The sequence below is a fragment of the Oncorhynchus tshawytscha genome, linkage group LG05 (assembly GCF_018296145.1).
Source record: "Oncorhynchus tshawytscha isolate Ot180627B linkage group LG05, Otsh_v2.0, whole genome shotgun sequence".
NCBI lineage: Eukaryota > Metazoa > Chordata > Actinopteri > Salmoniformes > Salmonidae > Oncorhynchus > Oncorhynchus tshawytscha.
In genome coordinates this window covers 43,401,068-43,428,054 of record NC_056433.1, presented here as the reverse complement: position 1 = coordinate 43,428,054, position 26,987 = coordinate 43,401,068, and the positions used below count along the sequence as shown (strand labels likewise).

Here is a 26,987-nt window from a genome sequence, read left to right as displayed (position 1 = left end):
GAGGGCACACTAAGGGGTTGTCAACATTTTATTTGCCATTGATTGGTCACACATCAACGCGTTGATCTATAGCCCCGCCCCTTTGCCCTGGCTGAGAGGAGCTGCTGCTGTCTGAGACACGAATAACAGATGAAAGGTTAGCTGGGGACCTTAATAACTTTACCAAATATTGACCATTCATTTTCGGCAAGAGGATTTACCCCTGTCTGTGGTATGAAAAGGTAACTTTGGTCATCTCGCCTGAAGTTGTGGTAAGGGAAAATTCAATGGACTAACATCATTATACATGAAAGTAGCTAACTATAGCTACGTTACAGTAGATACCTGACACGAGACCATGCCACGGCACGCGTTACAAAACCTATGCATTTCAATAATACACGAAGTTGCTAGTTAGCTAGTAATGTGATATAACAAATAACAGTTTATGTAAAGAAATGTCACTCTTGTGTAGTTTGCTTCTGCTAATTACTTACTTGCTAGCTAGTTAGCTAACGGTGCAACTAGCTAGTATACAGTAGCTAACTAACCTTAGCTAGCCAGTTTCAGCTAAATATGTTTGTTGACATGTGTCATACAATATCTGTCTTGCCGGTGTACAATTAAGTTACTCGTGCTTTAACTAGCTGGTAATGTTGTCTACTGATGAGATGTTTTGTAGCCAACCGCAGTGTCTAAAAAATATATATATATATTTGCTAGCTAGACAAGTACAGTAGCTAGCCAACTGTTTCATACTTCGGTCTATTAGCTTTCATAACACAACACTAGTTGCACGTTTTTTTGGGACGCAAGCAAGTTTTCTCCACGTACATGCAATGAATAGTCACATGTATACGTCTCATGAAGGTTGACATTTTAATTATTGTAGCTATTTTGAAGTTGTTGTCGTGGTCTACATTTCACTTAGGAAGCTGTGTGTTCCTGTATGAAAGTAATGACAATATGCTCTTTCTAGCATTTGTCCTGGTTAAGGCACACACTAGGGCTATTGAATATGTCAAGTAACAGACATGACCGTATTGTATAGCTCGATATGTGGTGCCACTTGATAGTGCACAAAGTATGACACACATTCCACCTTTTGTAATTTGCATGCTTTCTCCAAGGTCAGAAAGCTGAAGCATGGATTCAGCTCAGGGGAATTTCTCTCCACTCAAACGCTTTGTAGTGGCCAAAAAGAAGATCGGTGATGTGTTTGAGCAACTGCTGGAGTATGTGAAGGAAGGCTCAGCATTTGTAGAAGGTAAGTGAGTGTGTATAGTAAATCAGGTATGTTGGCAACATTTTGAATTCCAAAGTAGGCTAATTAATACACTGTTCTCTTCTCACTTTTCCTTGTGTGATTGTCAGAAACGTGTCAGAATGAAGCCTTGGAGAACATTGCAAGTCGTGACCAACAGGAGGAGATTCAGGCGTATGCTGGCAAACTGCAAACTATCAAAGATGTGCTTGCACGCAGACACATGAAGGTGGCCTTCTTTGGCAGGTAAATAAGTGTAGTCGGATGCATTTTGATTTCTCCACTGTTTTGCATGTGCTTAGTTTGAGTTTAGTGTACACAGCAGGGGTGTGAACATTTTAAGCGAAGTTGGGATCCTTAACTTTAAGTAAAAAACCATAACCAAGTTTTTGTTTTATTCCCCAGATAATTAAAATCACAATTCAGTTATCACAAAACATATTATTTTTTGTGTTATAGCCGATAGGATATAAAGGCCTGGGGAAGTTGTGTAATTCAAGTAAAACCAGAGAGGAAGAGGCGAACTTTAGGCTACTTGGTGAATTTGCAAGACGAGCCATTGTAAGATGCAGATTACCAAAATATGAGTACGTTTCTGCCGCCTTCTGCCTCTCTCCCTCTTGCTGGCCTGCCTGCTAAGGATGCAAGTGTGTGTTTAGTCTGTTGTGTGTAGAATATCCTAGCCTATTCATGGCACCGATGTCTTCGGGCCAGTCTTGTGAGCACAGGGTAGCCTACTTCGTTTTTGCCTCATAAAATTACAGTAGGCTACTGGTAGCCTGTATCAATTACGCTTTTCAGACATAATGGAATGTGGCCGCTTGAAAGGGTCTCGGAAACGGTGTGTTTGTCTGTCTGTTAAGGTAGGCTACACTACAGTTTGTTAAATGCGGACACGAAACCTGGTGATATTAACAGACATTTTACTTATCTGTAAAGGAATGTCGCTTCTGAAGCAGGACTAAAGTCCATCAATAGGCAACCAGAACTTTCAATCAAATAATTGTAAGCTGCTGCTCGCAGACCTCTACCTCCCAAAAAAGTTAAATACTGTGATTTGCCAAAACATTTAGTAGAAATAAAACACATCTAGCTACCATGCCATAAAAAAAACTGCATAAAAAAACAACACCGCAGCACATCAGTCAGCAACGTTTATTGTTGTCATGAAAAAGATTACTTTACGCTGGAGCAGAATTCTACTGTCTGAAAATGTACAGACCTGATGCAGCACTTTTTTAAAAAATTGTCTGAAAAGTTATCAATTGTCGCAATCAACATTTTACTGTAGCTGTGTTCTATGTCTGTAAAGGGTTGTGGTAGATATAACTTAATTGCCCTGCCTTAGCGGTCATACATACGTAATCGGACCATTATTCCGCATTGTAAATTGACGCAGATTTTTTTTCTGGACAATATAAACTTGAAGCAAAATGATCCATTTGTCAAATCCGTAGTACACAGCTTAGAGACTAAAAAATAAATATGGGTAGATAACAGACAGCCGCAGTTAAGAGATCAATGCATCATGATATTGAGTTTTGCTTTTATTAATCAGTTTAGATTATTCTCATTACACCATGGATACAAAGCACTGTATTGTACTGTAGTAGATGCTTATTTCCCACGCTTTCAGCATTGCTAATTGAGGATAATGAAGAAAATGTGACGTGCGACTCAGTTTCCTTTTTATTGCTGGTTTATTGAAGCATACTTTGGGCACGGCCGGTCCGCTCATTAGGCAAGATTTGGAGGCAGATTGACGAGGGTGGCATTTTCTGAGCTAAAGTGACTAACACGTACCTCCAACAACCTCACAATTCTGAACAAAAACCATGACAATTTCTTTCATCTAGTGGCATAAGGGCTTTTTAGGTGAGCGCTCTGATAAGCAGTGCCCACTTTGTCAAAGGCAGGGGCACAAAATATTTTGCTTGTCCATTCCCAGCATGCCTCTCCAGGGTGCTGTTGGAGAGACTCATCTCTGCAGCACTCCACCAACGTTCAGTCAAAAATTACATAAATCATGTAGCAGATATAGGAAATGGTAGAAAGAGTATGTGGCCTTTTCTGTAGCATACAGGCTAGAGATAAAATGTATGACAATGTAATGACACGGACACTTTTTACATCATGCTGGTTTCTCCAATCAAGTAGTCTAACCTAAATGGCACTCCATCCCCCCAAAAAATTAGCTGTCATGTTAACAAAGAAACATATCCTAAAAACAGGACAGGTCAAAGTGAAATGGACAATCACAACTGTTGTTCAGGAGTTTCACCTCATTGTCATGATCAGGGGTTTCAAATTTGTAAAAAATGAAATACTTTTGCATTTCCCGCTGTGCAAATAGGCTTGCGATAACTCCTGATAAAGTTGGGTAGCTGAAATTCAGTGCTTAAATAGCCAACTTGATTAGTCACAAGAATCAGGACTAATAAAGCCAATGCAATGGCCTGTTTTTACAAATGATGGGTTTACCACAAAATTCCATTGCATGTCGACATGGTAGGCTACACCTCAGTAAGCACGGACAGATGTCTTTTTTTTTTGGTGCAGTTCCGCACCGGCCTTGATTCCGCATCCATGGACATTGGTTTTTGGTCTGGTCTGGGCCAAATCTGAACCGATCATAGGTCTATGTTTAGTTCAGATTTGGTGCAGTGTAGACCAGCCTTGATTTCAATGTCCACAGACATAGATTTTTGGTCCGGTCCATCATATAGATGTCTATGTTTGGTTCCGATTTTTTTCCGGTCTGGACCAGCCTTAATTTGGCCCAAACAATTACTTATTTTCAACTTTCTTTCAGTACCGAAAGTGACCCTGATTTCAACTTCCGGAAAATATGTATTTTTCAACTTCTTGAAAATAAGTCATTTTCAAATTCAGGAAAATATGCCTTTTAAACATTCTAGAAAATATGTATTTTAAACACACGGAAAATACCGTTTCACCTTTCATTCAGAGCCTAAATTGAACCTCTTCAACGTCTGGAAAATAAGTATTTTAGACGACTTTTCAACGTCATTTTGCTTACTGGGACTATTCTAATTTTGCGAGGGGTTTCATTTTTTTGGTCTTGCCTATGGAGGCAGAATGGCAAGAACCGGCACTGACTTTAGGGATGGGCGGTATCTAGATTTTCATACCGGGGTATACGGTATTACCGGAAGTGCACGCAAGGTGCGCTATTTTTTTGCGGGATGCACAACATTTTTTATTCGGGGCTCTTGATCCAGGAGGGTATTGAATGTCTCTGCTCTAACCAAGAAGCTTTCTCTTGACATCTAGCCACTTAGCTATTTGACACGTCTTAGAGTTCTTATAGATATACTTAACTTATTGTTATAAGCAGTGGCACAGCCCAAGCATGGCGGGGGTGCCCCCAACTCCCCAAAAAGTACTTTCTTTTTCACGGTATTGAAAATCATATTTTTTGTGATTACTTTGTGGTAATCTACCACTCTGTATACATACAAACTAGCTATTTGACAAGATTCATCATGACATGATTGCCTATTCATAATCCAGTAAATCACATCTGGCCAACATTTCTGTAATAATGATTTCAAATCAAATCTTATTTGTCACATGCGCCGAATACAACAGGTGTGGTAATCTTCACCTTACAGTGAAATGCTTACTTACAAGCCCTTAACCAACAAAGCAGTTTTAAGAAAAATACCTAATAAAATAATAATAAATGTAATCAATCATTTTATTTAAAAATTCTTTGAGATTGTATGTATGAGGTAAAAGCAAGGTAGTTAGACTTCCTTTTACATGATCGTCTGTGCCTAGGACGAGTAATGGGAAGAGTACAGTGGTCAATGCCATGCTGAGGGACCGGGTGCTGCCCAGTGGCATGGGTCACACCACCAACTGCTTCCTGAGTGTGGAGGGCACGGACGCGAACCACGCCTACCTCAAGACCGAGGGCTCCGAGGAGGAGAAGAGCATCAAGGTAAGTTCACCGGCGATGTGGATATATTGGCTTAGGCCTAGATGCATGGAAGATTAGGCTAGCTCTTATTACCACTCATATACTAGGCAATACATCCTCAGTGAGGTTGGAATTGGGCTACCTGATTGAGTTACTTGAAGGTGATTAACTCGTTTTACCACTCATAAAGTGTACCCTCACTGTCACGTTTTGATTTCTGACTAAGCAATTAATCATTAAACAACTTTAGTCTAGATAAGGTTATTGCAATCAGGACAATCACAGGTAAACATTAAATAAAGGATATTTATAAAAATATCGAGTGGTAGTGCACACTTGAAGTTGTAACTTTCTACTCCATTGGAAAAATATAAAAAACGATGGATTTCAACACCCTAACAAAAGTATAGGTAGAAGGAAGGCATTAAAGAATGGACATGCTTGAACCCTGTATGGAAGATATCCATAATACAGAGATCTAAGCTAGAGCTACCCTCAGCCTCAACCTATTATCCATAATATAACACACTGTCTATTGGAAAATGCTGTAGAGACCATTAGAACCTTTGTAAGAAGAAAAAAAGAAAAAAATCAGCAGATACTTTTCCTCCAGTTGATTGTAAACACTCAAACACATTAATTGTTTTCACATCTGCATCCGGGGGACCAGAGCATTAGCGTTATCAAACAGTATTTTTTAAAGGAAAGAGATGCCTCACCTTCATGTGTAGTATGTTTAAAAAAAATTTTTTTTAAATTTAATAGCACCTCTACTCTGGTTGTTTTGAGGAATGAAAAAATCTATATTTGATTCTGCCATTATACATTACATACAAATTGTAAGGCAAGCAAAGTTTGAGATTGATTGAAATCCAGTAAATGATACTGTGACGACTTCTCTCGTTCTAGACTGTGAACCAGCTGGGTCACGCTCTGCACATGGACGAGAGTCTGGACGCAGGCTGCCTGGTCCGAATATTTTGGCCCAAGACCAAGTGTGCCCTGCTCAGAGACGATCTGGTTCTCGTAGACAGGTACGGCAACGGAATGCTGCCAATGACCCCACTTGACCTCCATTTACACCGCTGGTCCTAAGAGTAGGGCCCTATAAAATACGCGATGTGGAGAACACGGACGGAATCACAGAAACCAGACATTAAAATGGAATTCAACAATGTTTAAAAATGTATTGAACTTAGTAGGGAATAAACTAAATGTATTGGAAATTCATTAATTTTCCCAAGTTTATGTTAAGACATGAACAGAATGCATAAGTGATTGGTATTTCCTGCAACTTTATGAAGAGGTAACGAGAATTCCCCCTGTCTGTGTATGTGCGGTGCGCGTATCTACCACATTAGTGATGATGCTAATGAAAAATCTTCTGATAGATGGCAAGGCTTTCCCAAAAACCTTCTCAATGAAATGTTAACTACAAAGTAGGCTGTGCTTACCTGGCAAAAGGATATCATGATTATTTGCATCTATCCAGTAGTTATTTGTTTTGCAAACTACCATCACCGTTGCTACAAAAACACAGCTAAATGTAATTTGTATTGGTGCCACTTGTTAAAGCCACTTCAATCAGTGTAGACCGGTTAAAGGAGGATTTTTAAGCCTTGAGACAATTGTGACGGATTGTCTAAGTGTGCCTTTTAGAGGGTGAGTGGGCAAGACAAAATATTTAAGTGTCTTTGAACAGGGTATGATAGTGGGTTTGTGTCAACTGCAGTGCTTCTGGGTTCTTCACGCTCAACAGTTTCCTGTTGGTCCACCACCAAAATGACATCCAGCCTACTTGACACAACTGTGGGAGGCATTGGAGTCAACATGGGCCAGTATCCCTGTGGAACGCTTTCGACACCTTGTAGTGTCTATACCCCGATGAATTGAGGTTGTTTTGAGGGCAAAAATGGGGCTGTGCAACTCAATATTAAGGTGTTCCTAATTTTTGGTATATTCAGTGTATACAGGGTCAGTGCCAATGGCACTGGATGGCAGGGAGCTCGGCCCCAGTGATGTACTAGGCTGTCTGCATCCCCCACTGTAGTGCCATATGATTGAGGGTTGTTGCCATACCAAGCAGTGATGCAGTCAGTCAAAATGCTTTCAATGGTGCAACTGTATATTTTTTTTGAGGGTTTGAGGGCCCATGCCAAATCTTTTAAACCTGAGGGGGAATGGCTGCTGTCGTGGCTTCTTCACGACTGTTTCCGTATTTGTGGACCATTTTAAGTAATTAGTCATTTGGACACCAAAGAACTTGAATCTCAAGACCCATTCCACTGTAGCCCCCATCGATGTGGATGGGGGCATGCTCACCCCCCCCATTTCCTGTAGTCCACGATCAGAGCAAATCAAAGTTTATTTGTCACGTGCGCCGAATACAACAGGTGTAGACATTACCGTGAAATGCTTACTTACAGGAAATGCTTTCAGTGCAAAAAGGGTATTAGGTGAACAATATGTAAGTAAAGAAATAAAACTACAGTAAAAAGACAGGCTATAAAAGTAGTGAAGCTATAAAAGTAGCGAGGCTACGTACAGACACCGGTTAGTCAGGCTGATTGAGGTAGTATGTACATGTAGATATGGTTAAAGTGACTGCATATATGATGAACCGAGAGTAGCAGTGGCGTAAAAGGGGGGTTGGCGGGTGGCGGGACACGATGCAGATAGCCCGGTTAGCCAATGTGCGGGAGCACTGGTTGGTCGGCACAATTGAGGTAGTATGTACATGAATGTATAGTTAAAGTGACTGATCCTTGGTCTTACTGACGTTGAGAGGCTATATAGCTAGATATGGCTTTATAGCTACATATACACTATTGTATATATTTTTTATTCAAATAAACACTGATGCGCTGTGTATGGGGATCACCTATCAACTGAACAGCGATAAAAGCCTGAAGAAGTGAACCTGCGTGAATCTGTTTTGCTTTCCTGTGTCCCTGTATATGACGATTGCAATTGTACCTATGCCATACGGTATGATCTGAAGTATTGTTAAATAGCCTAACTAGACTAGCCGTCATCCATCGGTGTCCCAAGTCCCATGGGAAGGATTGACCATCAATAATCAGAGGTTGACTAAACTGTATTACTAGGAGAAGTTATGACCTTCTAACCTTATCCGCCATCTTCTTTAGCCCTGGGACAGATGTTACGACACAGCTGGACAGCTGGATCGACAATTTCTGCCTGGACGCCGATGTCTTCGTGCTGGTGGCAAACTCAGAATCAACCCTCATGAACACGGTAAGAGTGCTCACAAGCTGATCCTCCAGGTGGTACCTAGATAGATCTGACCAATCCCGATGGGATCTTGACAGAGCTGACCAATCACACATTGTATTTGTTACATGTGCCGAATACAACAGGTGTAGAATTTACAGTGAAATGCTTACTTACAAGCCCTTAACCAACAATGCAGTTATAAGAGTGTTAAAGTATTTACTAAATAAACTGAAGTAAACAATAAATAAAATTATAAATAAGGAAAAAGAGTAACAAATAATGATAGAGCAACAATAAAATAACAATAGCGAGACTATATACAGGGGGTACAGTGTTGATGTGCGGGGGCACAAGTTAGTCGAGGTAATTGAGGTAACAAGTAAAGTGATTATGCTTGGCTTTGTGCTTAGGGTCTTTGTCCATTTGGAAGGTGAACCTTTGCCCCAGTCTGAGGTCCTGAGCGTTCTGGAGCAGGTTTTCATCAAGGATCTCTCTACTTTGCTCCGTTCATCTTTCTCTCGATCCTGACTAGTCTCCCAGTGCCTGCCCCTGAAAAACATCCCCACAACATGATGCTGCCACCACCATGCTTCACCATCAGTGGTAGAAAAAGTACCCTATTGTCATATTTGAGGAAAAGTAAAGATACCTTATGTGACTCAAGTAAAAGTGAGTCGCCCAGTAAAATACTACTTGAGAAAAAGTCTAAAAGTATTTAAGTATATATACTTAAGTATCAAAAGTAAGTGTAATTTCAAAAATATACTTAAGTATCAAAGTAAAAGTATATAAATAATTTCACATTTCTTATATTAAGCAAACCAGACAGCACAATTTTCTTTTTGTAATATACTGATATCCATGGGCACACTCCAACACTCAGACATAATTTACAAACAAAGTATTTGTGTTTAATGAGTCCACCAGATCAGAGGCAGTAGGGATGACCAGGGATGTTCTCTTGATAAATGTGTGAATTTGAAAATGTTCCTGTCCTGCTAAGCATTCAAAATGTAATGAGTACTTCTGGGTGTAAGGGATGTGTATGGAATAAAAAGTATATTATTTATTTTAGGAATGTAGCGGAGTAAAAGTAAATTGTCAAAAATATAAATAGTAAACCCCAACAAACTACTTATGTGGTACTTTAAAAATATTTTTACTTAAGTACTTTACACATTTGTTCACGGTGCCAGGTGCCAGGTTTCCTCCAGATGTGAAGCTTGTCATTCAGGCCAAAGTGTTCAATCTTGGTTTCATCAGACCAGAGAATCTTGTTTCTCATGGTCTGAGTCCTTAAGGTGCCTTTTGCCAAACTCCAAGCGGGCTGTCATGTGCCTTTTTACTGAGGAGTGACTTCTGTTTGGACACTCTACCATAAAGGCCTGATTGGTGAAGTGCTGCAAAGATGGTTGTCCTTCTGGAAGGTTCTCCCATCTCCACAGAGGAACTCTGGAGCTCTGTCAGAGTAATTATCGGTTCTTGGTCACCTCCCTGACCAAGGCCCTTCTCCCCCGATTGCTCAGTTTTGCTGGGCGGCCAGCTCGAGGAAGGATCTAGGTGTTTACAAACTTCTCCTATTTAAGAATGATGGAGGCCACTGTGTTCTTGGGGACATTCAATGCTGCAAAAATGTTTTGATGTTCTTCCCCAGATCTGTGCCTCGACATAATCCTGTCTCGAAGCTCTTCAGACTATTCCTTCGACCTCATGACTTGGTTTTTGCTCTGACATGTACTGTCAACTGTGGGACCTTATATTGACAGATGTGTTCCTTTCCAAATCATGACCAATCAATTGAATTTACCACAAATGCACTCCAATCAAGTTGTAGAAACATCTCAAAGATGATCAATGGAAAAAGGAAGCACCTGGGCTTCGAGTCTCATAGCAAAAGGTCTGAATACTTATGTAAATATGGTATTTTTGTTTTTTATTTTTAATACATTTGCAAGAATTTCTAAAACCCTGTTTTCTCTTTGCCATTATGGGGTATTGTGTGTAGATTAATTAGTAAAAAATTTAATTTAAAACATTTTAGAATAAGGCTGTAACGTAACAATGTGGAAAAAATTGAGGAGTCTTAATGCTTTCCTAATGCACTCTGTTCTATGAAGCAACAACTTAGCAAAATTGTTCTTCGAACAACTAGAAGGAATTGTCAACATATTTCAACAATTTTTTCAAGAAAATCTGTACATATTAAGCAGCTTGTACCCAATTGTCATATTGGAATGATGCCTCTTTAATCTAAGGGTATTTCATTTGAACTAAGTGTGAGAATTGGTATGTGAACTGACACACTAAAGGAAGTGTTTTCTTGTGAGGAAGGAGAGGTTGTTTTCTTTCCAATGCTTGTTATAGTCTAGGATAGGGCCGTCTCCATTTTGTCCAGCACTCAGGACCAGCTCTGTTTGTCTGCCGAGGCATTCACAGAATGTCAGGGCACATAGTCAATCACCGAGCTCGCTCGTTATCTGTGCCAAATCACTCTTTGACTAAGCACCCTAGGATACCCAGCCTCTGTTTAATTAAATCATAGAACCCTATATATTTGAAGTACTCTATATAGTAGAAAAGCATTATTTGACTGATAATACCTTGCTCTTGGACAAACACAATGTCTTATTCAAGTGAATGAGCACTTGTTCTAGCTAAGTTTAGTTTTTGAATGAAACTCAACTGTTTGATAAACAACAGACAATAACAGTCTTTCAATGAATGGAGCCCTTCTCTATCGAATTAGCCAATGACCTATCTTTGTGACACTTGACAAAAGCCCTTGGCACATCTCCTTCCCGTATCGTCTGACTGAGTCCGTGTGTGTGTGTGTGTGTGTGTGTGTGTATACTACACGTTCCCTATTGTATTGGAGTGTTTATGTATGTGGGTCACCTACACACACAGACTGTATGTACACAGTACATTGGGACACCTTATCTCTGAATTGTGGCTAAAGGTTAAACACGTGCCGCAGTCTGGTGTAGTCGGTAAAGTTTTAGACTCCGGACCACTCATACGTCCTTGGCAACCGGGTTTTCGAGCCCCACCTCGACCAACTGTCTGTGCCCTTCCTGTCTGTGCCGCCTCCTCATTTTTTTTTTGTCCTCCAGGAGAAGCATTTCTTCCACAAGGTGAACGAGAAACTCTCCAAACCTAACATCTTCATCCTCAACAACCGCTGGGATGCCTCGGCCAGCGAGCCAGAGTACATGGAGGATGTGAGTGTCTTACCAACAATAACGGGGCATTAATACATTTTTTGAAAGTTCAGAATAGAAGAATTAGCCACTGGTGCTGAAATAGGGTTGAGCAGTATCAAGATTTTCATACCTTTTTATTCTGTTCCTGTACTGTATTTGGGCATATGGTATTACCGGCAGTACAGACAAGGGGATGCTATTAAAAAAAATATGTGCAGTTGAAAGTCAGAAGTTTACATACACTTAGGTTGGAGTCATTAAAACTTATTTTTCAACCACTCCACAAATTTATTGTTAATAACAAACTATAGTTCTGACAAGTCGGTTAGGACATCTACTACATGTAATTTTTCCAACAATTGTTTACAGATGGATTATTTCACTTATAATTCACTATCACAATTCCAGTGGGTTAGAAGTTTACATACACTAAGTTGACTGTGCCTTTAAACAGCTTTGAAAATTCGAGAAAATTATGTCATGGCTTTATAAATTTCTGATGGGCTTATTGACATCATTTGAGTCAATTGGAGGTGTACCTGTGGATGAATTTCAAGGCCTACCTTCAAACTCAGTGCCTCTTTGCTTGACATCATGGGAAAATCTAAAGAAAGCATCTAAGATCTCAGAAAAACAATTGTAGACCTCCACAAGTCTGGTTCATCCTTGGGAGCAATTTCCAAATGCCTGAAGGTCCACGTTCATCTATACAAACAATAGTACACAAGTATAAACACCACACAGTCATCATACCTCTCAAGAAGGAGACGCGTTCTGTCTCTTAGAGATGAACGCACTTTGGTGCAAAAAGTGCAAATCAATCCCAGAACAACAGCAAAGGACCTTGTGAAGATGCTGGAGGAAACGGGTAAAAAAAAGTATCTATATCCACAGTAAAACGAGTCCTATATCGACATAACCTGAAAGGCCGCTCAGCAAGGAAGAAGCCACTGCTCCATAACCGCCATATCAAAGCCAGACTATGGTTTGCAACTGCACATGGGGACAAAGATCTTACTTTTTGGAGAAATGTCCTCTGGTCTGATGAAACAAAAATAGAACTCTTTGGCCCAAATGACCATCGTTATGTTTGGTAGGAAAAAGTGGGAGGCTTGCAAGCCGAAGATCACCATCCCAACCGTGAAGCATGGGGGTTGCAGCATCATGTTGTTGGGGTGCTTTGCTGCAGGGGGGACTGGTGCACTTCACAAATGATGGTGATCCTAACTGACCTAAGACAGGGAATTTTTACTAGGATTAAATGTCAGGAATTGTAAAAAGCTGAGTTGAAATGTATTTAGCTAAGGTGTATGTAAACTTCTGACTTCAACTGTATATTTAGTATTGTTTTATTTATAAAGGATCACTTTTTTTTAATGTTTCATAATTTTTATGAAATTCACTGAGGAGAAGGTCCTCCCCTACCTCCTCTGAGGAGCCTCCACTGCCATATATGGCATATACAGTATACCACTCAAGCCTCGAGCTGAAGTGCAAATTACGTTTATGACTCCATGAGTGTTTTTGTTAGTGCTATGTGGTAATGATGCAGTAACGTTTCCCCCTACAGGTGCGGAAGCAGCACACGGACCGCTGTGTCAACTTCCTGGTGGATGAGCTGAAGGTAATGGACCGGGAGCAGGCGCCCAACCGCATCTTTTTTGTGTCGGCCAAAGAGGTGCTCAACTCCCGCATGCAGCGAGCTCAGGGTATGCCAGAGTCCGGTAAGCCCCGCGGTGGTCAAACCAGGAGGCTGTGGGCGTGTCGATGGGTGGGTAGGCGTGTGTTTTGGTGTCCGCAGTGGTCAAACCAAAATAATTGATTCCTCGATTCCTTACATGTTGATACCGGAATCGACTCCTAAGATGATGTATTTTTATAACGGAGGAGACTGATTAGTAGCCATACTTCCGAAAACACAAACACTCTCATCTTTCAGTGCGCCAGTGAGGGATGGAGAGAGAGGGGAGGGGCACAGTATAGGCAGGTCGGCCACCAGGCAGAACTGTGCACTAGGCCTATCTATCGGCAATCAAAATCTTGCAGTGCTGTATCTCACAATTTGTTGGCTTGCAATGTCTCACAACTTCAGTAAAACAGGGCCTATCATCAACAAATAGGCAAGATGCAACACTTCACGGTCACACACAGTATCTGCTCATGTGTACGGGTTTGATTCACGCTGTTCACAGTGTGGTAGCCAGGTCTTAGTTTTTGCGGAAATTGACCCACTCTGCCTTTTACAGTTAGTTAGGCTATAACACAGAAAATACGTTTTGTGATAACTGCGCTGTGATTCAAATTTTGTGGGGGAAAACACTTAAAAATTGTTGTTAATGTTAAGGATCCCAATTTCATTTAAACGTTTAAGCGTTCACACCTCTAGTAAGTAGTTCAGTGGGTAGTGTCGTGGAAATTCAGTACTGAGAAAGATTTGGTAATTTCTTCAAACAAGCATCTTGATTTAATTATTGCAGCAATCTTGATTTAATTATTGCAGCAATGAGTCTGGTCGCCCCCCCCCCCACCCTTGAGTGTTGGACCGAGTAACCTAACCTTTACACAAATGCAGAGTACTATATGTAGCTGGCACTAACAATGCTCAGTCATGGTTGGTTCAACCCCCCTCATGCAGACCAAGGAGCATCATAAGCCATTCTGGGTTCATCCTGTTGTTATCTGCACGTGGGTTGTTGTCTTAACCCCACCTTTGCTTAGTTTCCCAGATGCAAGGATGATTTTGAGACAGTGAGGAATTGTTCTAACTCCTCCTGGCTGTCTCGGCTAAACCCACCACATCTTGTCTATGTAATGCAGTCTTTAACTAATTTGTCAGCTCAAGCCCTCTCCAGTGACCATACGCCCAGATTAGCTGCAGGGAACTAGAGTGGAGCCCATGAAAACACAGAATTAAGCATAACTGTCCTATTTGTTAAGTATTAATTGCTTGGTTTGGGGGTGTGTTAGTGGCTGTATTAGTGACAGATGGGTGTGTGGCAGGCTCACACAGGTCAAAGGTTGTGTCCTGCCCACACTGTGTGCAGAATGCCTTCTAGGCCTCCTCAAATTAGATCCACAGTGTACTATCTAAACAAAACATCCCCAGCCAAGCTAGAAAACAATCAAACTAAAACTTTCCTATCAACTCTGGCTAACACCACCCTACATGGGATCAAGCCACTTATGCAATCCATTGGCTCACATGCTCCAAAAGGACCTTTCGTTTGAGTGTTATGGTGAATGTGGTCTTGCGAGCTCTGCTTTTAGCCTGGCATCTTCTCTCCACCTGGTTATACTTTATCCACATCCTTTCTAGGTTAAAGGGATGTTTCACTTTTTGCAAGTTTGATCTCATTTTCAACGTACATACCTGTTGCCGTTTCATCCAAATTGTGTTAGTTGGTTTAGTTAGTAGATTCTCATGACCAGGGTTGGGTAGTAATGGATTACACATAACAAGGATTACATAATCTGATGGGGGAAAATTAAGTATCGTGAATCATGCATTCCTGCTTGGACATACAGTATTTCTTGAGTCGCACCATTTTAGTACACTTTGAATGAAGCACATTGAATCGGTTTATATAAGATCATTAAACTAGAAAAATAAAATGCCTGACCCCACAAGGTTTTGGTGCAACCAAATCATAGGCTTGTGGCACCAACTGAAAATGTAGGAGAAAGTTAGTATGGCGGCTGTGTGTGCTCTTATGTAAATTAGAGTATACTTCCACACTAGTCCCCAAATTGGAAATAGTCATGTTACTAAATTAAATAATTAGTTGTTTCACATTTGTATGCCTGGCTGTTAGAAGTTAAAGTAATCCAAAAGTATGTTACTTATTTTTCAGAAATCCAAAGGATTATGTTACTGATTACTTTATTTGTCATGTAACTGTTACTAGTAGCAAATTACATTTTTCAAGTAATCCATCCAACCCTGCTAATGGCGTATACTTTTTTGAGAGTGTAGCAATGCTTGTGGAAATGGATTGCATCAGTTAGTGATGTGTTCAAAAGCATGGGGAGAGTGCCACTCGTCAGAGCTCTTTCCTCATACCTTTGAATTAGGCTGATCACATGTCCCGGATTGTGTGACAATCCAGCGTTTTGGCCCTTTGTCATGCAATCAAACAATTGTTTCCTGCATTTTATCAACAAATTAAAACGCCACTAATTTACAGAAAAGGTCTATTAGTCCCATATTTCAGTCAGTCTTCCCATTAGTTTGATAAGAAAGGACATTCCAATCTCTCTTTTGCAGTAAAGTTGTGTTTATGACAAGATATAAGGATGTGGTGGTACTAAACATTTCTCCAATCGGTGTTGAGATCTGATATTCTGTGCAGCGCAAGATGAAATGTAGACCAATGTCATTGTCAACCAATCACATTTTTCAAATGCTAAATTCCAGCTAAACTTGGAGAGGACAGTTACCTACTTACAAAAAGTGGGCTTTAACGAAGAGCTATGAAAGTAAGTAAATAGACTGAAAGATATAAGGTATTTTATATGTGGTCACCCTACTTTGAATTCAACGCTATCTGATACAATGAAAGTGAACTGTCCTTTTTAAATGGTTTCTTTTCGTAGGAGTTTGAAGCCAAAATGGCAGTGTGCTACACTCCGTTTTGGAGAGATAATGCTGCTGTGATGTGGTGGTCTTTGTTTGACAGTGTGCCGCTTTCTCAGGTGGAGCTTTAGCAGAAGGCTTCCACGAGAGGCTCAAGGAGTTCCAGAGTTTCGAGAGGACATTTGAGGCAAGTTCTAGTGTGTGTGTGTGTGTGTGTGTGACGTCTAACACCACTCGTTCTCAGCCTCAAACATGGAGATTGTTTAATGATTAGATGCAATGTCTCCAACTCCTCTGAAATGTATATGAAAACCCCACAGTATGAAGTAATTAATATCAATTTTTTTTTTAATTCTCGAAATCGGTGTGTAGTCCAGTCAAGCCAAACACCATGGCTCCTCAGTCAAACTCTCTCTGAATTCTCCTTCCTGGCTTTTGCCAGTGTGACACTGGACTTAGTTTTGGAGCGATCTGGGAGGATGGCCAGAACTGGCACTTATCACATTTGTCTTCTAGTGACTAGGGGAAATAAATTGATAGTTACAATAGTCACAATAATATTGAATTGATATTTGACTCCACTTGTTTGTTTTTTTTGCCTCTATTGGTAGTGCCAAAACTATTTTATTTTTCATCCAATAGTTTGTTCTCCATCTTCTATTTAAATAGTGAGCCAACATGTTTTCAGCACTTTTATTTCCCTGACTGATCAAAACTAATTTTCTCATGCTCTCCCGTCTCTCTGCAGCAGACCTATAGTGAGCAATGTTTGGACCATCAAATTGCAATAAAATCACAGTATCGAATGGAAATGCATATAGAATCGCAATACATATCATATCGGCACCTACGTATCGTAAGGTCTCTGGCAATTCCCAGCCCTGTTATCTTCCTCCTAAAGTGACAGATTTTCCAGGGGCACCTGCTCAAGCACAATGGTAGCTGCTGCTGTTCTGGGATGTGTGCGTGTGCGTAGAGAAATGGTATAGAAAAGATTTGCAAGAGAGAATATTCCGTAGTTATGCTGCCTCATACCGTTTACTTCTTTATTGGGTCGGACACCTAAAGTAAAAACTGTTGAATAGGATGTTAACTAGATTCTGTCCCATGCCACTACAGATGTGAGTGGTGAACCATTCTAATCACTCTATTTCTATGATCCTGTGCTGCGAGAGAAACCTCTAGTCTCGACCTCCAACTCATCTCCGAACTACTAGTCTCTCTCCACCAATCGCGAGTCACCAAGCCGGCGCCTCAGAACCCCTGCTTAGGCCAATCAATGTGCGCATTGCCATCAATCTGCGTCTTCATTGCTGAAGTCTAGATTTGCTTAGGCGAGGATCATCTGTTTCTTTCAGTTACATTTTCATTCTGTTCACCCTGTCTCATGTTTGATTCTGTTGCCTGCATTTAGTATTTTCTGAGTTTTATGTTTTAAATAGTAATCCTCTTTTCTTAGGATTGTTGTTTCTTGTGTTGACTTTTGTTCCTATGATTTTGCTATTGCTTCATTAACACGTTACTGTGAACCTAGAACCAACGGGGCTGTGGGACTCTTGATACAGAGCTGCTGACGGCAAATGCCTTTTTTTTTTCTCTTCACATTCTTAAATTGCTTCAGCAGTTGTCTATCTTGTCCCCTTTCGTCCCACCACCACTGTGTGTGTAGCCACCCTGTGTGTGTGTTTCGCAGACCCCATTCACAGTGACGTGTGTGTTATTATATGGCCTCGCAGGAGTGTATCTCGCAGTCAGCAGTGAAAACAAAGTTTGAGCAGCACACTATAAGGGCCAAGCAGATCACTGAAACGGTCAAAGCCATCATGGATGCCATCAACATCGAGGCGGCAGAGAAGAGGTGGGTGTCCCCCGTTCCATCCCCGCTTACATCACTCTGTTCTTTTGGGGTGGTCTTCTGTTTAATCGTTGCCAAATGTTCCTGTAGCACTTTTACATTTGATTACAATTCAATGTTTTTATCCAATGAATATTACGATACTTTGGTATCTGTTGTAATAGCAGTTTAGTCGTACGCTATGGACATTGGATCGCAATCCGTGTACTTCCTGGTGGAAGCACTGACTTCCTGTGTCTCACCTTACCACTTCCTGTCTGCCGTATAGAGTGGCCTCATTGGAGGACCGTGAATACCAGATGGATCGTCTGGAGTTTGTGAAGAACCAGCTCAGCCTGCTCATAGAGGACATCAAGATGAAGATCAAGGCCATTACAGAAGAGGTGGAGAGCAAGGTAAATCATGCTATTCTGATAACATTACTTTTTTTCCAATATGTTTGTGAAATATGCCCATCCTAAGCCTCTTAACAGTGCAGGGAAGCACAAATCTGTCCCTCCAGGGTCATACTGCCAACTACAATTTCTGGATTTATTACAGCTGTAACTCTCAATCCATTCCAAGGGTTACCGCAAGTGGTGCACTTAAAAAAAATAATAATAATTCCCAGGCACTAATACAACCGTTTTCTCTAGGTGTCTAGCGCCATGGGCGAAGAGATCTGTCGTCTCAACGTGCTAATTGAGGAGTTCCACTCGGACTTCCAACCCTCGCCCCACGTCCTCAAGCTCTACAAATCAGTGAGTTTGATTTTTCGTTACACCAAAGACTGCCACGGCGGACACAGGTCTGCTTTCTATGGCAGCTTCTCCTTGAAATTGAAGCTTTGTCGCTAATGTAACAGACTGAGCATTTAGGTTAGGACCATCATGACTCTAACACATAGTAGTAGTGACCTCTTTTTCTGTGACCGTTCCATGACCATTCCTTGACTGTTCCTTCTCTGACCATGTCCTGCGGTTGCCCACCCTCACCCTGTGTACAGGATCTACTGAGCCATATTGAAGAGGGCATGGGCAAAAACCTGGCCTTCCGCTGCTCCAATGCCGTCAACGCCTCCCTGCAGTCCTCCCAGAGAGACATGATCGGTAGGTAGTTGGTGCAGCACGTAACACCACCCCATAAAACAGGCTGTGTTTAGGCTAGCCCTGGTCATGATTAGCCTGGTCCCACATCTGTTAATGCCGTCTTCCCTACTCTTATGGTCAAGAGTTGGCATGACAACACAAGCAGATCTGGGTTCAGGTTTGGTCATGACACAGGCTCATAGGCTCACGATCCCGTGTGTGTGCCCAGGCAACCAGTCATAAAGCAGATTGACAAAGATCTAATGGACCTCTATGAAATTACTTTGAGGGAGTAAACCAATTGGTTGAGGAAAAGTACGCCCAGCGCACTTCTCACCCATTTATTCCTCTCAGATCATTGTGTGTTTAGAGACGGTCATGGAAAGGAAGGCCCTGTTTTAAATCCTACCTTCTTTTATGTAATCTAACACAATTGGGTAGGGGGCCTATTCAGAGGGTTCTACTACATAGCTTCCACTGATCCAGTTCTGTCAGATCTCTGAGGACTGCAAGGAACAAGGGAAGCAGGAAGTATTTGGATCAAAAGTCATCTAGATGATTTCAGTGACGTCACCTGACTTGTCTGTTTCCTTCCTTGTTTCTCCTCACCACCAGAGAGTATGCAGCCTCTGCTGCCCCCTGCTGTTCAGAGCCAGATACAAACGCTTGTGCCAAGCCGCAAATTTGACCTGAGCTACAACCTGAACTGCGCCACGCTCTGCTCAGACTTCCAGGAGAACATTGAGTTCCAGTTCTCAATGGGCTGGACGGCACTGGTCAACCGCTTCCTGGGGCCTACCAATGCAAAGCGGGCCCTCATGCTGGTCGACAGGAACTTCCAAGTAACGCAGGTAAGACAGCTACAGGAAGAAGTTTCCCCAACTTACAGATCTAGGATCTGCTTTCCCTCCCACAGTCCTAACCTTAACCATTAGTGGGGGAAATGTAAAAAGGTCCCAGGATCAGGGTCTTTGGGGCAACTTCTTGTTATTCCAGTAAGTTACGAATGTGAGAAATTATGGGGATATGTACTTTGGTAAAATGTATGTATGTGGGCACCCCATGACGTTAGTGGATTTGGCTATTTCAGCCACACCCGTTTCTGACCGTTGTATAAAATCGAGTACACACCATACAATCTCCACAGACAAATATTGGCAGTAGAATGGCCTTACTGAAGAGCTCAGTGACTTTCAACGTATCACCGTCATAGGATACCATCTTTCCAACAAGTTAGTTTGTCAAATATCTATCCTGCTAGAGCTGCCCCGGTCAATCGTAAGTGCTGTTATTGTGAAGTGGAAACATCTAGGAGCAACAATGGCTCAGCCACGAAGTGGTAGGCCATACAAGCTCACAGAACGGGACAGTCAAGTGCTGAAGTGGGTAGCAAATAAAAATAGTCTGTCCTTGGTTGCAACACTTACTACTGAGTTCCAAACTGACTCTGGAAGCAACGTCAGCACAATAACTGTTTGTCGGGAGTTTTGTGACATGGGTTTCCATGGCCGAGCATAACCCTAAGATAACCATGCGCAATGCCAAGCGTCAGCTGGTGTGGTGTAAAGCTTGTGGCCATTGGACTCTGGAGCAGTGGAAACGGGAGTGATGAATCACGCGTCACTATCTGGCAGTCGACGGACTAATCTGGGTTTGGCGGATGCCAGGAGAACTTTACTTGCCCCAATGCATAGTGCCAACTGTAAAGTTTGGTGGAGGTGGAATAATGGTCTTGGGCTGTTTTTCATGGTTCGGGCTAGGCCCCTTAGTTCCAGCGAAGGGAAATCTTAATGATACAGCATCCAATGACATTCTAGATGATTCTGTGCCTCCAACTTTGTGGCAACAGTTTGGGGAAGGCCCTTTCCTGTTTAAGCATGACACTTCTTCTGTGCACAAAGCAAAGTGCATACAGAAATGGTTTGTTGATCGATGTGGAAGAACTTGACTGGCCTGCACAGAGCCCTGACCTCAACCCCATCGAAAACCTTTGGGATGAATTGGAACGCCAGACTGCGAACAAGGCCTAATCGCCCAACATGAGTGCTCAACCTCACTAGTGCTCTTGTGGCTGAATGGAAGCAAGTCCTCGCAGCAATGTTCCAACATTTAGTGGAAAGCCTTCCCAGAAGAGTGGAGGCTGTTAGCAGCAAACAGATGACCAACTCCATATTAATGGCCATGATTTTGGAATGAGATGTTCGACGAGCAGATGTCCACATACCTTTGGTCAACACTGTCATAGCTGTAGTGTGATATGATATACGACTAATAGATTGTTAATAGTCTTGATGCTGGTCAACAAGAACTTTCAGGTAACCACAGTTGAAACACATGGGTTAGATATAATACACACTAATCAATATGTTTTAGTGTGTTATGGATAATGCAGAGTAGACAGGATGTCGATACCACTTTTAAAATACAGTTTCAACCAAACCTGTCATTCTCCAATATTAGGCCTGTGAACTTATTCTTCCCCTTCATATTCTGGCCTAACTGATATGCTGATATTTGTATATTTTGAATTCAAACATACATACATACACGCACGCACGCACGCACGCACACACTGATAGTTCACCAGTGAAACAATGGAGAAATTCAAATGAGCTGGTAGCTCCTTTCCTATAGTATATTGTCCCAATAACATCACTGGTATAGGATAAGGTGCATTCAGAAAGTATTCAGACCCCTTGACTTTTTCCACATTTTGTTACATTACAGCCTTATTCTAAAATTGATAAAAATTATATTTTTCCCTCAACAATCTACACATGATACCCCATAAAGGAAAAACAGTTTAATTTTATGCAATTCAAAATTGAGCTCAGGTGAATCCGGTTTCCATTGATCATCTTTGAGATGTTTCTACAACTTGATTGGAGTGCACCTGTGGTAAATTCAGTTGATTGGACATGATTTAGAAAGGCACACAACTGTCTATATAAGGTCCCACAGTTGACAGTGCATGTCAGAGCAAAAACCAAGCTATGAGGTCGAAGGAATTGTCCGTAGAGCCCAGAGACAGGTTTGTGTCGAGGCACAGATCTGGGAAGGTTCCCAAAACATTTCTACAGCGTTGGTGGTCCCCAAGAACATAGTGGCTCCCATCATTCTTAAATGGAATAAGTCTGGAACCACCAAGAGTCTTCCTAGAGCTGGCCGCCCAGCCAAACTGAGCAATCGGTGGAGAAGAGCCTTGGTCAGGGAGGTGACCAAGAACCCGATGGTCACTCTGACAGAGCTCCAGAGTTCCTCTGTGGAGATGGGAGAACCTTCCAGAAGGACAAACATCTCTGCAGGCATTCCACAAATCAGGCCTTTATGGTGGAGTGGCCAGACGGAAGCCACTCCGCAGTAAAAGGCAGATGACAGACAACATGGAGTTTGCCAAAAGGCACCTTAAGGACTCAGACCATGAGAAACAAGACTCCCTGGTCTGATGAAACCAAGATTGAACTCTTTGGCCAGAGGAATGTCTTGTGGAAACCTGGCACCATCCCTACGGTGAAGCATGGTGGTGGTGGCAGCCTCATGCTGTGGGGATGTTTTTCAGCGGCATGGACTGGGAGACTAATCAGGATCGAGGGATAAATGAATGGAGCAAAGTACAGAGATCCTTGATGAAAACCTGCTCGCTCAGGACCTCAGACTGGGGTGAAGGTTCACCTTCCAACAGAACAACGACCCTAAGCACACAGCCAAGACAAATGCAGGAGTGGCTTCAGGACAAGTCTCTAAATGTCCTTGAGTGGCCCAGCTAAAGCCTGGACTTGAACCTGATCGAACATCTCTGGAGAGACTTGAAATAGCTGCGCAGCGACGCTCCCCATCCAACCTGGCAGAGTTTGAGAGGATCTGCAGAGAAGAATGGGAGAAAGTCCCCAAATACAAGTGTGCCAAACTTGTAGTGTCATACCCAAGAAGACTCGGCTGTAATCGCTGCCAAAGGTGCTTCAACAAAGTACTGAGTAAAGGGTCTGAATACTTATGTAAATATGATATTCCCGTTTTTTAAAAATTAGTCATGCATTTTCAAAAATGTCTACTTTGTCATTACTGTGTCCCTCCTTCCTGTCCTGTTAAAGATGACACACTCCCTGTCCACCACGCCCTCCAGTGGCCCCTCCAGTGTGGCGGTAGCACATCCCCAGGACGCCGCGCTCTCCCATGAGGAGCTGATGATGTCCATGGCCACCAACCTGGCCTCCCTCACCTCCCGCACCTCCATGACTGTGGTCATCGTTGGAGGAGTGGTGAGTAATAGTACTCCCACCTAATCTGGCAACCCGTTTGTCATTATAATGGGCTATACAGTACGGACCAGGCTCTATACATGCATCCATAAATCTCAATCCATCTTAAATGAAGTGGCAAAAATAAATCCTTTATCTAGACTATTTGATTTATAGTATAGATATATTTAGCACACACTAAAATAAAATATGTTTCTACGAGAATCCTGGTATATTGTATATGTACGGCTCTATACAGATGTGTAACCAACACAACAGATGTAGCTGATTAATATGGGTGCTGCTTCCCATACAGAGTTCCACTACCAAAAAAATGAAAACCACCTCTCTCTTACCCGTGTGTGTGCTAGGTGTGCCGGACGGTGGGCTGGCGGCTCATAGCCCTGTCGGCCTCCATGTACGGCCTGCTCTACTTGTGGGAGAAGCTCACATGGACCACCAAGGCCAAGGAGCATGCGCTCAAGCGCCAGTTTGTGGACTACGCCACAGAGAAACTACAACTCATTGTCCGCTTCACCAGTGCCAACTGTAGCCACCAGGTCCAGCAGTAAGTACAGGCTGTATTCTGTATAAATGCCATTTCTGGGAATAAGGATCAGCTTAAAGGGGGAAGTTCACTCTAAAATCTAGGTTTGTTTCTATTTTAAACCAGTTTTGAGTTATCGAAAGTGGCTGACAATCAGTATTTCCATGTTATCAGATCCTTTTGTGTGCATTAGGACACGAGTTTTAAAACTGGGGTCAGTTACTGCAGGTGGTCCGTCAATTTATATTATAAACAAAAACAATATACAGTACCAGTCCAAAGTTCGGACACACCTACTCATTCCAGGGTTTTTCTTTATTTTTACTATTTTCTACATTGTAGAATAATAGTGAGACATCGTCACTATGAAATAACACATATGGAATCATGTAGTCACCAAAAAAAAGTGTTAAAATAAATCCAAATATATTTTATATTTGAGATTCTTCAAAGTAGCCACCCTTTGCCTTGATGACATTTTTGCACACTTATTGGCATTCTCTCTTGGAAATATTTGGACATTTTATGTTAATTTTTTTTCCATGACTTGCGTAACTGCAACAGAATACCATCGTGAATACTATTTTTATGTCTCTGCGTCCAGTATGAAGGAAGTTAGAAGTAGTTTCACTAGCCAATGCTAACTGGCGTTATGACTGACAATGACTGTTCATCCGACTCTGGGGAAGTAGATAAATGGCTTCATTGCCAAAATCTCAAACTCCATTTTAATATGGAGGAAATTAGTCATTGGAGCTAATTACAGCTAAACTGTGTAGAATTGCTGTACATTTGCTTCAAAGCTGAAAAATATTCTCTCAGTTGAATGAAACAGTTTGTAGAATTGCTGAAAAATGTGTTTACAACAGCAACATTTTATCTATGGTGCCAAGATACATTTCTAAGTTTACACTTCCTCTTCCAATGAACTCTGGGGAGGTCAAAATAATGACACTTGTCTACCAAATCGATTCATTTTAAAATGTTGATTAGCCTCCTTTTTACTTGCCATTTATCATTCACCTAATGATACGACATGACTTTTTTGTTTATTTTGCTAACGTTTGATGGGTTGCCGGTTTGCCTGGGCCCCTGCTCCTTGCATTAGGACACATCTACAGGCCTCAATCCCAGTACAGTAACTAATGTTTGAGCCTCGTATGTAGATGTTTCTAAACACTCTGGCTTTATGAACCGATTCACTACTGATGTGTATTAAGTGCAAAAATCTGCTGAAAGCCAAATCTATGCACCTCTTGCTACCTTACTTCCCTCCCGCTCCCCTCTTTTCTGTGAAGTGGTGAATAAATAAGTGATAGAGCGCTTTGACCTTTGTTGCCCAGGGAGATGGCCACGACCTTTGCGAGGTTGTGTCAGCAGGTGGACCTGACACAGAGGGAGCTGGAGGGAGAGATCAGCCGACTGACCGCTAAGGTCCAGACTCTGGAGACCGTCCAGAGCCACTCCAAGACCCTCCGGTCAGTCTAGCTACCTCCAATGTCCAGTGTTACCCCATACCTTTTCCCCTTGCATAGCTCTATTGCCCCCCCCCCTTAAAACATTTACATCCCCAATGCATTTGATTTAACATTTTGATGCTTATGGTGCTTTGGTAGTCTGTCTTTTTTGTTCCTAGAAAAATATATTGTCACATTTTGGCATTTATTCACCATTGGCACATTTTCAACCTAAATTCCATTTCCCCTTAAAAAGAGAAGTGGGAACTCTGCTTGGGTGTCTTTATAAGCCTGCTCCAATAGGTTACTTCACTGTTGGTTGTATTGAGGGTTCAAGGTCAGAGATATGCCCTTTGAACTGAATGTGTGTAGTTTTTTTTAGTTTCACTTGAGGTGAACAGCATTAATTTGTCAGTAAACCTCAACACGGTTCATTTGGATAGGCATTTTCACCTCATTATAATTGGTTGTACATCATTAGTGTGCCAATAGATGTTGGTCTATGTGTAAACATATTTTTCTATATATTTTCAGGCACAAAGCCACAGAGTTTGAGAGGCAATTGGAGGCTTTTACAGACCAGTATCTGAATCCCCATAAATGATGGACTGGGTTTCTTTCTCTGGCTCTACTGGCTCCCCTAGCGACTCAGTCCTAGCAAATGGAATTGACTCTCCTCCCCTCTCCACTCAGAGAAAATAGGTCCACCCTCGACAATATTGCTCCCGGGATTCCCCCACCTCCGAACAGATGTTTCTCTAAGAGATTTGTTGAAGTGTGTCCAGTCTTCCACACACTTTAGAAAAGGACTTTGCAGAGAACAAACTGCCCATTAGTTCAACAAACCAAACTGCCTGTAACACAAATACAAACTCTGTGTAACTGTGTGAATCAGTCGTGTGAATACAGTTCCGAAGGTCAGGACATAAACTCTGGTTGGCATGAGATTGAAGGTTGGGTGCTGTAGCCTGTACATTGACACTACTGCTCTTAGAACTGTGAATATGCCTTTCACTAACTCCTGAAGTGTGTGTGTGTGTGTGTGTGTGTGTGTGTGTGTGTGTGTGTGTGTGTGTGTGTGTGTGTGTAGAAAAATGTAGGCATGTGATTTTCATTCAGATCTGAATTTGTTCTGGTTTACACCATTGTAAAAAAATTAAAATAGAATTGTGTGTGTGTGTTTTTTGTGAAGGACCTACATAAATTCAGAGGAAATCCATTTGAATTCAGAAAAAAACAATCAAAATTACTAACGTCCGGCTGATAGTGTTTTGATAAATAGAAGCATTGTATAACTTCCTCTGCCGTTTCAACTAATTTGACATGTCATGAGAATACATTTGAACAATCTCCACTTTGTAAAAAAGTGTTTTCCTTTCATGATGAATTTGAATTGAAATGCATCCTGATTTACCTGAATCTATTAAAATAATATTCTATGTCATTGATTCTGTTTGTTATTTTACATGGGGTAGCTTTGCTGTAGAATCTCTAATGGAAACAACATTAAACTGAAGACTGCACTTTTACTGAATGGTAGATGGTCAGCATTCAAGCAACTATGTTTGAAAAGTAATTTGTTAACCTCAAGTTTTTTTTTTTTTTTTTACATAATAGGCTT

General features: G+C 41.6%; 1 protein-coding gene across 5 annotated transcripts; it reads left to right on the top strand.

The window, feature by feature from the left end:
* LOC112250616 (mitofusin-1) lies at window positions 1-26,810 on the top strand. 5 transcript variants are annotated; one of them, XM_024420913.2, is made up of 18 exons: window positions 1-136; window positions 1,110-1,246; window positions 1,354-1,489; window positions 5,048-5,210; window positions 6,099-6,223; window positions 8,339-8,447; window positions 11,540-11,647; window positions 13,200-13,353; window positions 16,322-16,389; window positions 17,939-18,060; window positions 18,326-18,452; window positions 18,693-18,797; window positions 19,043-19,145; window positions 19,740-19,975; window positions 23,216-23,383; window positions 23,734-23,930; window positions 25,253-25,387; window positions 25,901-26,810. In XM_024420913.2, exons 2-18 carry the CDS (start codon window positions 1,126-1,128, stop codon window positions 25,968-25,970), a joined length of 2,247 nt encoding a protein of 748 aa, XP_024276681.1. In that variant the 5' UTR covers window positions 1-136; window positions 1,110-1,125; the 3' UTR covers window positions 25,971-26,810. The 5 variants fall into 5 exon arrangements, with proteins under 5 accessions (XP_024276681.1, XP_024276680.1, XP_024276679.1 ...); XM_024420912.2 differs by having other exon boundaries at window positions 15-221; XM_024420911.2 differs by having other exon boundaries at window positions 15-251; window positions 1,115-1,246.
* Window positions 26,811-26,987: the final 177 nt, after the last annotated feature.